Genomic DNA, 13,604 nt, shown 5'->3' with positions numbered 1-13,604 from the left:
GATTCTAACGAGCCTCCTTTGTTAGGAGAGTGAGAACAATTTGCAAGCAATCCAGCTTACATCACATCTCAGCTTTAAAAGCTCAACTCCACACTCTCTATTTCTGAATTGAGAAAGCTCCTCGGATGAGAAGCGAAACGTCTTCAGCTACAGAATAGAAGTCCAGTTGTTTTTGTTTTTTAACTTTTTTTGAACAGGACTGGGTGTTTCTGCGACTCGTCCCGAGGGGTTTAAGAACACGTTCTGGGGACGAACGCTGCTCGCAAACTAGTCCCCGACAATCACAGCCCAGTGAGACACCGGCTTTTAGAAACAAACAAAAAAAAAACCTCTGAAATAAGGTAAAAAAGGAAAGTCTGGCTGCTTGACTGAAAACAAAGAAATGAGGGACGATTCAAGGACTCTGCACAGCTTTTTATAGCTAACTTCTGTCACAGGTCATCCTCAGATAAATGCACAGAGATCGCAGCTTCTTTTTCACCACAAACCATTTCCTGTCCCCGCTAACTGCCAACCACCTAATAGAAAGTATCACGAATACGCTAAAAAACAAACAGCTGCAGAACAGAAAAACATTTCTGACTGAAGTACTTTTATATACAAGATTCTTTCTGTGTGTGTTTGCACATTTACAAAGCTGGAGTGAAAACAAAGAAGAGTTTGTGGTTGTTTTTATCTCACCTTGGCTGCAGAGTCCGGGTCTTTTGAACGCAGCAGGCCTAAAACCTGAGACACGCACGCCGAGAAGTGCTCATACCTGGAAACAAAAACGCTGTTTCTAGAAATAAATTTTTGATGCAAACACTGATGGTTTGAGCCATGTGTGCATTTGTGTAACCTTGTGAGGTAATCTGCTATTTTGGGGCTTTTCAAGAGGTCAACCAGGAGGTCGACGGAGTATTTTCTCGTCAGCGTGCCGTCACCGTTCACAACGATGTTGAACACGAGCTGGAACGTCTGGTGGATGTTCTTTGAGTCGAAGAGCTAAAGATAAAACAGATGCAGAGAAAACAGAGGAAGAGTCAACGTATGAATAAAGTTAAAAAGAGAAGAGGAACTAAAGAAGAAAAAAGGAAAAGGTAAAGATTTGATAGCTGAGATAAAAACTAACAACTGAAAATAAAGATATTTCTCATCCGAACACTGAGCCATCTAAAGGGCGGTGGTTTTTATTGACTTTAACGATGCATGAGTGCTCAGGATCTGTTTTCAACAAGGAAACTTCAAACCTAAATGATGAGTCTGTGTGAGCTTTGTGTTGTTAAAGAGGACTTTCTGCACTTTTCTGGTTTCAGATGAGGTTTTGTTTACCTTGTCGCCAACCTTCTCGCTGAGCGTGAGGCTGGCCAGAATGGACAGCGTGAAGACCACCACGGTCAGGCTGCTGTGAGCCAGGAAGTTGATCAGAGTCCGGTAGAACTGCTTCACGTTGTCCTGCCAGAATAAACACCAAAAATACTCACGAGGTGCAAACATTCATGCTGTGTTCAGCCAGGTTATAACTCAACTGACATGAAGGGCTGAAGAGTATATTCTTTTAAAAATAATCCAAACTGTTGCAGCAGAGCTCACCAGGGACTTGATGTGGTTCTGCACCGACGGGTTGTCTCGACAAAGGTTGGCCATGAGGCCGAGGCACGGCATGACCACGGCCTCGTTCTGAGCCTGACTGAGGTGAAACACGGACGGTGAAAGGGTGAACAAACAGCAGATCCGTTCCTCGGACTTTAGAGGAAAACAGGTTCTTACATGTTGGTCATGAGAAAACTTATGAGCTCATTGATGTAGTTTGTGGACTGGAAGGTGCGAGTGTTGTACGTCAGCTTCTGCAGAACCTGTAAGCACTGATAAAAAACAGAAACAAACATGACCTCATACAGACACGTACTGGAATATTCTTCAAAGCCGTTTCCCATTCCTCATCCAGTTTATTCTGAGAGACACCGGTCCTGGTCAGGTTGTATCGCAGGATTTCTGACTTATTTCCACCTTTCTGTTTTTTAAACAATCAAATTGTTATTATTTTGTTAAAAATATATTTATAAAACTCAGCAATTTGCACCTGTTTTAATGAGAGAAAACATGATCATGTTCACAACAGGGTTAATTGGTGCCGAATTTATTACAATTTTTCCTCATTGTTAGCATCATAAAACCTCTGTCAGTATTCTTTTTCAAAGAAAGGTAGCAACATGTTGGATCAACTGTGGCTCTGTGGAAACTCACTTTCTTTTAATCTTTTCTTATGAAACCACAGCTGAAATAATCAGGAGTGAGAAAGGACAAATGTAAAAGAACTGAAGACTTAATGTTAGGACTCCTTCAAACCGGACGACTACGAAGTGAAAACAATCAGCCAGAACACGGATGGTTCTTGCGGGTTCTTGGTGAGGCCTTAGACCGCGGCGTGCTGATTTATTATAGTGACGGCAGCACGTCTGGGTGGAGCGTGGCGGCGGCGGATCCACCACGTGGGGCTCGCACGTAGAGAATTTGAAGCAGGACTGGCCTCGTGGCAGATTGTGATGTTAAGAGCTTTGAGCAGCCTGGTTGGCTAGAAAGGTGCTTTATAAGTACAGACCATTTACCTCTGCATCAGCTGGTTCCTCTGTCACTATTTTCTCAGCCACACAACTTAAACTAACAGGAAGGAACTTTGCATTTTCTTTACTTCCTAAATTCTGAGATCTATGTCACCTTCCACATCCGAGCCCGAGAGACTTGATGGAGCTATTAAGACTCTTCCTTAAAACTTCCCCCACACAGATGTCACACGTCAGACTATTTCAGAACTAAGAGGTGCCTAACAGACTGTGATCAAATGTCTATTCTTATAATAATCTCACGAGAAGAAGAGTCTAATCAAGATGGGGCTAAAGTTAGTTTTTTAGTTACACAGTTTGTCAAACTTCTCATAGGTCTTAAATTAGATTTAAAAAAAAACATATCTAAGGAAGATAAGTTTTTAAAAAAAAAAAAAGATTCCACATGAGAAATATTCTGTATTTAAGCAGCAACCAGAACAATAAATGGTATTTAGATTTCTGTCTGTTAATCCGTCTGACGAATAACAAATAAATCTGATTCTAAAGTGCCTTTAAGTGTTTTTATACCCCATCTGTTAAACCACAAACAACAAACAACGATCAAAGATAATCAGCCCTAGAATCTCTGTGAAAACACGACAGATCACTCTTCTGGATTTGTTCCTGAACTGAAGCTTTCAGTTTTTACCTGTGCTGCTGATCGTCTGTCAGTGTGATGATCTTACCTGCAGCACCAGGGGCTCTCCAGGTGTGCTGCTGTGGCAGTGGATCACAGAAGCCAGAGTGCTGGTGAGGTTGTAGCTGCTGTGAAGAATCTCCCGACTGGTGTCGTCACTCGCTGGAGACAGAGGACAGGGGACAGGGGACGGGTGAGGAACAGTGTCTCCTGCTTTAGTTTAAGTTTTAAAGTGTTTGTCGAGTAAAAAATTTACCTAAGCCTGCCAGCAGGGAGATGATGGAGCTCTTCAGATCGGGGCTGGTGTTTGGGTTTCCTGCAAGCTCCACCAGCCCGCTCACACACTCACTGGGCAGAACCTGAGCCGAGGACAGCAGGTGGTCGCACTTCAGGCCTGAAACCTCCTGCAAACACGAGGCATACATGAAAACTGCAGGTCCTCTTTCAGCTGCTCCCTTCAGAGATCTGTCATGTCCCAGCGTCCTCCTCTTCTCCTCCATCCTGGTCTGTTGTCCAATATGTCCACTGTCCCCCCTCTGCACATGTGAGAGCAGCGTGTGCACACACTTCCCTCTGATTAACACACAGATTCTAGCTTGCTGGAGAGCCTCCACCTGCTCCCTACTCTCACTACAGATGTTGTCCTATCAGACCTCATCTGTCCACCACCACTGCAAACAAGAAGCTATATTCCCAACCCCAGCATGAGACACATATCAGCACCGTCCCTGTCCTCGTCCTGCATGAACCTCACAGTCCAGCTCCTTCTGACCTTCCCTGTATTTCTCCATCCACTCTCAAATCAATCCTCCCATCTGCTGTGCTCCTCCTGATCACATCTTCATCATAAACTGCAGATACTGTGGGCTAAAAAAAAAAATTCACATCTAGTGGAAGGCACATTACTCGTGTCTAACAGCCTAATTGGCAGAATTTAAACTACGACTACATATGTAGTTTATTAAGTGGATCTTATGACAGTGATTTAACATCTCAGCATGGTTTAAAATATTTATAGGACACCTTCTATTAGTTAGACCATGTTACCTAACAGGTCATAAAAAGACATTTGACCCAGTAGGTCCCATGTGAATCCAAACCTGAAAGCTCCTATTATGAGTCTGAATCAGCTTCCATGTTTAAAGACAAATAAATAAGTAAATAAGACACCGGTTCCTCTGATGCTGACAGCTAGCTAAAGGTTAGCTCACCTGCAGCTGTTTCTGCAGCTGCGCTGCGTGTTGAGCCGTCCTGCTGTCTCTGTACTGATGGGTAGCCAGCAACAGCGACTTCAAACACGTAGTTAGGTCCATCCTGTAAAAATAAGTGAAGTTTGCATGGTACTGATAACACAAAAACTGCCCTTCGTAGTAACGTCCAACTTTCCAGGTTGCTAACACTAAGCTAGCCTTCAGTTTCACAACATAAGAGCAGATTTAAGAGGTAAAAAATAAAATATTAGCTACTGCCTCAGTGTTTTACAGAACTACATCACATACGATATTCGTGTGTTTGTTTGTTGAAGTATACCTGCGTTATTTTATTCTTAAATCGCCCACAACAACCAGCAGAAACAACAACAGTTCCGTCCTCCCGCTTCGAGCTTCGAACGGAGGAGGAACAAACCATCTTCCCAACGGGGGAGACGAACAAATTAAATCTCTATTTACAGAACTAATACTGACTTGTTTTTGTTCATAAAATTTTTCGTATAATTTATCAATGTCAACATAAAGGTTGTAGTACATATATTACAAAAACTTGTTTATTTTCTTAATAAGAAAACAAAGCTTCCTTAAAACCCCCCTTACGTTTACTGCAAGTCCAAAAGACCTCAGAAATCACGTGACGGGAAGAGGCGGGTCAAACAAAACAGGCTGTTTTATAATAATAATAATCACGATGACTAATGCAATGATTTATAATAGTTAATCTTCTTAAACAATTGAAATGTATTAAGGCGGAAAATTTGTGACAGAGCTGTTTTGTTGTTTATGCAGGTATAAATATTTTCAATATTATACACAATATTCTGCCTTAAAACTAACAAAACATTAGCTACAGTGCTAATTGCTTATTTTATAAGACTAAAAAAAAGGTCTACGGGTCCCCTTATTTGGCCCCTATGTTGCTGCATGTGTAGTTTAACACTGGTCCCAGGTGTCCACACATCAAGCTGTGAAAACTGTGGTCAGACCATCTTTCCTCACCGTCTCAACAGGTTTTTTTCTTTGTCTCAATGAGACATCGATTTGCTTCAAATGTGCAACGTATCACACAAATCTCTCCCCTGAACTTGCATCCTAATCAAATCAAATCTGACAAAAAAATTGAACCTAAGCAAACTTCGCACTGATGAATGTAATGTTGTTGAATGCTTATAAGTAAAACAGCGTGATGTGGCTTGAGCGCATCTTGCAGCAGAAAGGTGAGAAACAGACAGGATGTGCGGTTGTGTTTGGTCCGTTCAACCAGAGATACATTCAGAGTTGTTGAGCAAAACAAACATTTCTGCAAACACTCACAAAATGTCCTTTCTATGTAAGTTCTATTTTGAAAATACATTTCTATCACACTTTCTGTCTGCAAGGCAACTTTCTGTGAATGTAACAAACAAATGTGCAACATTTTATTTAAAAAGTGATTTGCATTCTCATATTTACAGTAAACAACATCTTGAGACAACAGCTTAACTAAAAACTTTGCACCTTTGCATGCAAAGCACGTTTCCCCATATTTACAGTAATTTACAGTAAATCCCCCGTTTCTCTCTGAGGGACAGGCCTGAAAAGACAACATGCTGAAGAAAGAAAACAAGCATGACTGTCAATAAAAGAGAATTTAAATATATAAGTCTGGACCTTCAGGGTGACCTGGATGAGTTTTAATTAAAGGCTTTGGGAGTTTGTCATTGGATTAATTGGGATCCACTGGTGCATAAATAATCTTCAGACTAAAGAAAAAAAAATACATCCTCTATCACACTTTTTGGTGACCCACAAATCACCTGGAAGTGTCACACCATGTCACAGTTTACCACATGGAATGATGAGTGGGCGACGCATTGTTGTAAAACTGCAGTCCTTTGCTGTGGTTACGTGTAGTTGCCATTGATACACCAACTCAAAGAGCTGCTGTCTGGTGTCAGTCCTCTGCTGTATTTACCTCCGCGGGGACGTAGAAGTCCCCATCCAGTCCTCACTTCTGTAGATTGTCCTTCCAAACAGCCAAGAGTCCTCCCACGCGTCCCAAAACTGAAGGGCTTGCAGTTTTTCTTTGGATTAATGCAACTTTTTCACCCAGTTTCAGTCCTTGAAATCAAACATTTTCAGAGTTGTTTTTTTTTAAGTCACCTAAATCTGACTTCTGACTCATTCAGGACTCAGAAGGTTCATAAACTCAAGAGACAAAGTTAACCTGTGCAAAACCATTATCGGTACATCATTCAAAGTTCTAAACACAAATCAGTCTGTGAAATTATTGTTCTGTGGTTCTTCCAGAAGTTTTCAGGTCAGACATCAGGAAGGACCTCCACGTATTCAGAAGAGGGATTATCTGAAGGGAAACAAAGAAGGACTGGATAAGTCACAGACAGATGAAGATGCTGTGAAGGGAAAATGTCATTTGTAACCTACTCTCGTAGTCAGGGTCGTCTTCAAGTAAAGGAATGTGTCCTCTTTGTGCTGTGCGTCCTGCTGATACCCGGGGTGCTACTCGGGGTGGTGGTACAGACGGTACTCCTGCCGATACTCCGGATGGTAGTCCAGCCTGGATGTTCGGGGGGGTTTCTCGTTTGGAAGGGCGTTGAATCAACATGGCCGTTTTCTTTTTGACAGCATGGCGCAGATGAATGGCCAGACCCTGATTCTTCCTCTTGTAATTCCGAACTAAATCTTCTAAACTCTTAAAATACGTCTCCTCCACACCCCCTGATGTCTGAAGAAAGAACAAAATAAATATAAAAAAATGCTGTTGTTTTATTTCAAGCCAAAAATACATAAAATTGCAGTGTGTTAGTTGCCAAAAAAATAAAACAAAACGTTCATTAGGTAACTAAACAGAAATGATAGTTTAATTTAAAACAACAACAAAAAGAAGCTATGAAAAAGAGAAACTGTTTGCTTTTAAAGAGATTTACTGAGATTGGAAAATTGGTTATAAATGACAGGAAAATAAACTGTAAAGGCAAAATAATGTCTGCAAAAAAAGCTTAAAATGAAAAGATTCTCATCTTTTCTGACATTTAATTTAAATAAACACCAAACATCGTAAAGGTGTGGGCAGAAGTAAAGCTAATTACTTCCTTAATTTTAACGAGCTCTAATGCTAAAGTTGACTGGGGTGGAAAAAAGTTGTTACTGCATCAGTGTGGCCTTTTTAATCAGCTAAAATAAGATTTTCCTTTGCTGTGGGAGTGAGTTTCCATTCATGTTTGTTTTTCAGAGACCCTGACTGATGTGGTGCCAGTCTGACAGTCCGGATGACTCAAACACGTCTCAGCAATGAAAAAGTCCACATTTTTCTCTGATTTTTACTTAGCGGACTTTCCGTAAAGTATTTTAACTTGACAAACACGATAAACTTCCTGTTCGTGACAACGATTGACTGCAGCTGGTAGTTTCTGCCTGGATCGACCGATACTCAGAACAAGTCCAAGAAACTCAATCCAGTTTTTGTAATTCCAGGGTGCAAGAGGTGTATTTTGATACCTGTGCAGGATTTTCTTATGACAGAAAACATCCGAGGCTACAGACCCGAGTGTCCGGATCGACAACGGCGAAGGTGGGCACAAAATGGCCGACGTGGGTGGCACGTTAAACGAAATGTTTTGGTCAACATAAGAATCTCTCCTCAGATTGTGGCAGGAGTTCATGCAAACGGGTCATTTATGTCAGGTCCTTTGTGATTCCAAGTAAAAGACTGCATATTTTCTGTGTCTCCGACAGATACTACCCCTGGAACATAAGCACGGTGGTGGTAGCATCATGTTGTGACACGGGGTTATTGCACAAAGTGGATGAAGAGGACTTCCTCTAAATATTTCACACGGACCTCAGATCAACACTTTGTCAGTTCTAAAAGGCCTGCAGTCGAGATGCAACTCGCTCAGAGACATGGGAGTGTATGAAGAAATTAGATCCGTTAAATTTATAATGATTTAACATTTTAATGTTTATTTAGTTTGTGTTTTATTTTTTTAATCTGTTGCATAACTTTATCCACCATTTTTGCTGTTTTATGAATATTTTTAACCCACTTTCAGTTGTTTTTAAGTCAAATTAAAAACAAAAGTATTATAAAAAATAATGTTTGTGAATAAAAAGTTATATATATATATATATATATATATATATATATATATATATATATATATATATATATATATAGTGGGTTAGAGAATTTTCTCCTCAAAGTTCCACCTCTAACCTTTAGTGCAGACATTAACACAGAAGTAGTTTTGCTTACTAATAATTGTGGGTTTTGTCTCTGTTGCAAAAGCAGAAAGAAAAAGACATCTTCTGTTTTCTGGTTCTTTTCGTGTGAATTTTGCTTCTCGTTCAGCTTTAAAGGGTTCTTTTTAAAAAGTCTAAACACTTTTATGTGACAACTTCTTTACTAAAACCAATAAATAAATTAGATTTTTGGCTCAGGATTTTGATATTACTGAAGCTAGAAACTGCTGAGTCAGCGTTACTCTGGTAAATGTATTAAAAAGTTTTTTTTTTTACCGTTTGTCTTTGGTGCCAACATTTTCTGTTTTTAACACAAAAAAACTTAAATAGACAAGAAGATTTACCTCCAGAACTGAATTACTGAAGCTTTTTAAGTCAACGCTGATTAAAAACCTTAAAGTTTATCAGTTAAAGAAAGTTAAAGATGTGAGTTTTTACCAGGAGAGTGTAGCTTCCGTTGTGCGCCTGAAGAATCCTGTAGGTATAAATCACCTTCTGTTTGCTGAAAAGACAAAACAAGATGGCTGCCGTTAAAAAGGGGGGCGTTGAAAAGAAATTTCATCCCTAAAGCCCGACGGGATTTTAGGACTTTTATTTTGTAATAAACCAAGCTGACAAAATGGCCGACGTTTTGATGTGTGGACTGTAAAGAGATCCGAGATCAGATGAAGTGCGGCTCATCGGGGTTACCGTGGCAACCACAGGCTTGTGTCTGTCACTCCCTGACAGCAGTCTTTAGGAAAGACAGAGACGCGGAGCAGAAAGTAAGCCTCGGACAAACAGTCCCTGTGCAGAAACTGAAAAAAGTTTTTATCTTTCTGCAGAGTTTCATGGAGGAAATATGACAATTTCTAATTCAGTGGAAGTCAGTAAGAGAGAGTAAATGACGACAAAATGTTGAGTAAACTGTAAATAAAACCAGAAAGCAATGGTTTATAAATATAATTCTGTGTAAAGGATACACAGAAAACTCATCAAGTGTTGAAACTAAGAAATAGATATGGTGGTTTTGAATTTGACGGCAGTAAGAAGTCGTTTCCGAGGCACCAAAATGCTGTAAAAGTGAGTGGTCCGATTCAGAAGCAGCTGGAGGAGCTTTCCGTGACTAATGACAGGTCAGTGAGAGGACGGATCTCTCAGAGGGAAAGACGAGCAGAGGTTCACCAGTCTGAGGAAAAGCTGCCTGAAACTTAATGTATGGATGTTCATGATGCTTATCACGAGTCGCAGTGACATTTAAAAGTGTTTCACTGCCTGTTTCTGCCTGTCAGAAGGCGAGTAAAACTTGGTTTGTTGTTCCCGCGTCATGGAACGAACCCCTCGACGATCGACCACAGCCTCACCTGACCACAAAAAGGAAACAGCTTCATGATGAGGCGAAGGCGACTCCTTTAATGTCGTGCAGAGACAGTAGCCCTGTTATTACTATAAGAAAGCAATAACCAGGAACTTAGACTGAACTTTGCATTAAAAATATGCAATAGTTTGAGGACAAAATGTAATCATTTGTTTCCACTGCGTAATTATAGAAGATAAACCTGGGTGATTACCATGAAGTCATTCTGTGGACTTTCTGGCCCTCAGGCTGGCAGGAAACCAAAAACTACGAGCAGTAATGAGGAAATGCTTGTACAACTTTGAAACAAGCCATTAATCAGTAACAGTATAGTAATAATTGTGTCATAATGTAATTTTGTATCGCAAACATGCAAATGTGAGCTGGTCTGACGAGAAAAGATCCCTAAATCCTTGAATAATAGGCTAAAAATAATAACAATAAGAGGTTTTAGTGATATTTGGTGAACATTTATGCTGTAAGGTTGCACTAAGATAATAATAATAATAATAATAATAATAATAATAATAATAATAATAATAATAATAATAATAATAATAATAATAATAATAAAACATGGTACAGATGAGGTTAGTCATGATGATATATTTCTGTCAGCAAACAAAATGTCCCCTCATTACCTCAGATTACATCACGAACAGTAAATATATCACTTCCTGTTTGTTTCAAACTGTGAGAAAATGTCTGCTTTTTAAACGTTTTTACTTCACTCCTTCGTTTAAAGTATGAAGTGTTATTCCCACAAAGTTTTACTGGGTAAAGTTCTGATCCTCTGTTACAGTTTTAGTGGATTTTAATGAAACTTTCAGAAAGTAATCATTGATGTTTGATTACCCTGGTTCAAGATGGCCGCCACAGCCAACCAAATGGCTGACACAGAGTTAAAACCTGGTTGCTGAGAGTCATCCCAACAGACACTCTGAGAGCTAACACCTGAGCAGGTCTGACTCAGGTGAGTCAGGACGATTTAAACAAACTGAACAGGAAAACTTTCTTTTCTAACTTTTCTTTTCAAGCCTACGGGTGACAAGCATTCCTCCAAGACGCTGCTTCAGTTTCTCCCAAATGAAAGTTTATCTAAACAAAACAGAGTTATTGGTTTGAAACTCAGACACAAAATGTTTTCTATATATTTTATTCTGAAAGCTCTTCATGTGTGTTGAAGCTAAAGGCAGAATGCATATCACCCATCTCTTCTCATGCCAGAGTTTTGGACAAAGATCACCTTCCGTTGAGAAATGTGTTGATCGTGTGCTGGGGACGACTCTCAGCTACTACCACACCACAGTTTAGCTGCAAAATTAGCAGAATTGGCTGTGACGTCCATCTTGAATTGGGTTGACTTTAAAAGTTAATCAGCTGCAGAGGTCAGTCTTACAGTTATTTCCTGAAAGTCTCAATAAATCCGCCCAGTGGGTAAAAACATAATTATTATAATTGCTTTAAGGGGGTAAAAGTCATCTGCTTCCTGAAAGCAGAACTAATTCCCAGCTTGTTTTGTTTGCAGATCTGATGATGTTTGAAGAAATTCACTCACTACACGCAGAGACACAGGGCTCCCTGGATGCTCTCGCTCTCCCGGATCAGGTACGCCCCGTCCTTGTTCTTCCTCCCCAGCAGCTCCTCGCACTCCTTCTTGCTCATGGGGCCGTGGTAGCACTCCGGCAGAGCTGCAGCCATGTTGGACGGGTGGACAGACGGGTGGACAGGCAGGCGGACAGGCGGGGACGAAGACGGCTGCAGAGAGTCACATCCAGACAGGCAGGAGGCGTCGAACAGAATGAAACCCTGAGAGACACCAGAAAGCCCTAAAAGGCTGGGCCTGTCGGTTCCACAGGAAGTGAGCGTACAGATGTGAGACCGTCGCTCAGATATTTCAGCTGCTGCTGTTCTGAGCTCCGGCTGAGGAGCTGCCAGATGTCCCAGCGTGAGGGAAACGCTCCACAGAGAAACAGGTCTGAGGTTTTAGGTCCTGCTGGTGGTGTCTCAACATTCAGGGACTCTTCATGACCTGTAGGTGCAAGAAAAGACAGCTCTTTTCAAAATAAAAGCATGCATATTGCCCACTGCCTTGCATGCTAAACTTGAAACGCTGTAAATCTGTAAAATTAACTAAATTATAACCATTTTTGTTCTGCTAAGTCCAGCTGTCTGTGGCAGCCATGTTGAATTGACCTGACCAACTGTAGATCCAAGAGTTTTATTAAAGTCCATCCAGTGGTTCATGAGATATTTTGCTAACAGACAAATGCAGACTGAGGGCAAAAACATTTCAGCCGTGTCTCCAAATCTGACTTCAAGTTTCTCCTCAGAGATACTTTTTATTTTTTCTCCATCCGTCCTTCCTTTAACTCTGAAGAGCTTCCCAGCCCCCTGCTAATGAGAAACATCCCCACAGCATGACGCTGCCACCGCCGTGCTTCACTGTGGGGACAGTCATCTCAGCACGGTGAGAGGTGGTAGCCAACCAAAAGCATCTGGGGAAGTGATGTTTTTGCTCATGTCTGCAGGTTAGCAAAATATCTCACGAACCACTGGAAGGATTTTAATGAAACTCAGAAAGTGATCATTAGTCGAACGTCTACAATCAGTTAATACTTGGAGTCAAGATGGCTGCCACAGCCAAGTGACGTTATGAAACACAAACGTGAAAACAAGGTGAACTCTGAGCACCACATCCTGATCGAAACCATGTTAACACCATCATTTCTCACAATAAGATGTTTAAAAGTCCACCAGCAGAGGCGGCGGGTGATATGCATTCATTTAAGAAATCCCAGCTCTTTAATTTTCTTATTTTCCTAATCACTCTTGCATAAAACCCACTCCTGTGCAGCGTGGTTTTACATGTTTTCCCACCTGTAGTCTTTGTGACAACTCCAGGCACCCTCTTGTGGTGAGTTTACAGTATTACCCTTTATTTAGGTCGTTTTGATCCAGTTTTTCCTGCCTCTCTCAGCTCTGTGACGGAGATTAATCTGAGTCAAACATCTCAAAAATACAAACATGAAAACATGAAAAACTTTAACCAATTTAAATATCTTGTTGTTGTTTTTAAATCAGCAGGTAAATGAATTTATGTTTAATTATTCTGACCTCAGTGAGTCATGTGACTGGTGAAGGGGGCGTGGCCTTTGCAGGTAATCTCTCTAACTGATCTGGATGCTCTGGATTTACGGTGACCTTTGACCTGAAGTCCTGGTCAGCTGTGGACTTTAGGTAAACCAGACATTCATTAAAGTCAGAACACAGTCAGCTGAGACTGTAAAGTTGTTTTATTAGTTTTGATTTAAGCTGAACGTCTGGTTAAAATCCATGCAGTGGTAGAGTTGGGGATCAGGCTCAGCTACTACCACACCAAGCTTTAGCTCGTTTTCTGTAAATGTGACTGAGTTGGAGCCGTTACTGGCAGCAGGCTGGTAATTTAAGGAAAATATAGATTTGATTTATCACATTCTTGTTGTTAAACAGGCTGTTTCTACGATGAAGCCCTGCAGCCTGGCTCCTGCTGGGTGGCCTCAGACTGTAAAGGTTTAAGCCCCGCCTCTGAGGGTTATTAATAGACCCCACAG

The 13,604-nt window shown here is 40.9% G+C and overlaps 2 protein-coding genes across 3 annotated transcripts in view; both read right to left on the bottom strand.

Annotated features, from left to right (window-relative positions):
* The window catches only part of cip2a (cellular inhibitor of PP2A), a 13,879-nt gene extending 8,827 nt beyond the window's left edge, over window positions 1-5,052 (bottom strand). The window contains exons 1-9 of one of the 2 annotated variants that reach the window (XM_025002661.2): window positions 5,034-5,052; window positions 4,434-4,536; window positions 3,479-3,626; window positions 3,272-3,384; window positions 1,750-1,844; window positions 1,573-1,669; window positions 1,312-1,434; window positions 839-984; window positions 682-757 (exon numbers count right to left, since the gene is read on the bottom strand). In XM_025002661.2, coding sequence (XP_024858429.1) covers window positions 682-757; window positions 839-984; window positions 1,312-1,434; window positions 1,573-1,669; window positions 1,750-1,844; window positions 3,272-3,384; window positions 3,479-3,626; window positions 4,434-4,535 — 900 coding nt within the window. In that variant the 5' untranslated portion in view covers window position 4,536; window positions 5,034-5,052. Of the gene's footprint in view, window positions 1-681; window positions 758-838; window positions 985-1,311; window positions 1,435-1,572; window positions 1,670-1,749; window positions 1,845-3,271; window positions 3,385-3,478; window positions 3,627-4,433; window positions 4,537-4,752; window positions 4,885-5,033 lie in introns of those variants that run through there. The other variant, XM_017440574.3, reaches the window with a different exon arrangement.
* Window positions 5,053-5,837: 785 nt separating this feature from the next.
* On the bottom strand, window positions 5,838-11,906 carry si:ch73-264p11.1 (uncharacterized protein LOC100000923 homolog). Its single transcript, XM_017440577.3, has 4 exons — window positions 11,570-11,906; window positions 9,114-9,177; window positions 6,858-7,158; window positions 5,838-6,777 (listed from the first exon to the last, which is right to left on the bottom strand). Exons 1-4 carry the CDS (start codon window positions 11,710-11,712, stop codon window positions 6,734-6,736), a joined length of 552 nt encoding a protein of 183 aa, XP_017296066.1. The 5' UTR covers window positions 11,713-11,906; the 3' UTR covers window positions 5,838-6,733.
* Between the last annotated feature and the right edge of the window lie 1,698 nt (window positions 11,907-13,604).

Source organism: Kryptolebias marmoratus, linkage group LG21, assembly GCF_001649575.2.
Source record: "Kryptolebias marmoratus isolate JLee-2015 linkage group LG21, ASM164957v2, whole genome shotgun sequence".
Lineage (NCBI taxonomy): Eukaryota > Metazoa > Chordata > Actinopteri > Cyprinodontiformes > Rivulidae > Kryptolebias > Kryptolebias marmoratus.
The sequence above is the reverse complement of the archived record's forward strand: the minus strand, read 5'-3'. Positions and strand labels throughout refer to the sequence as shown.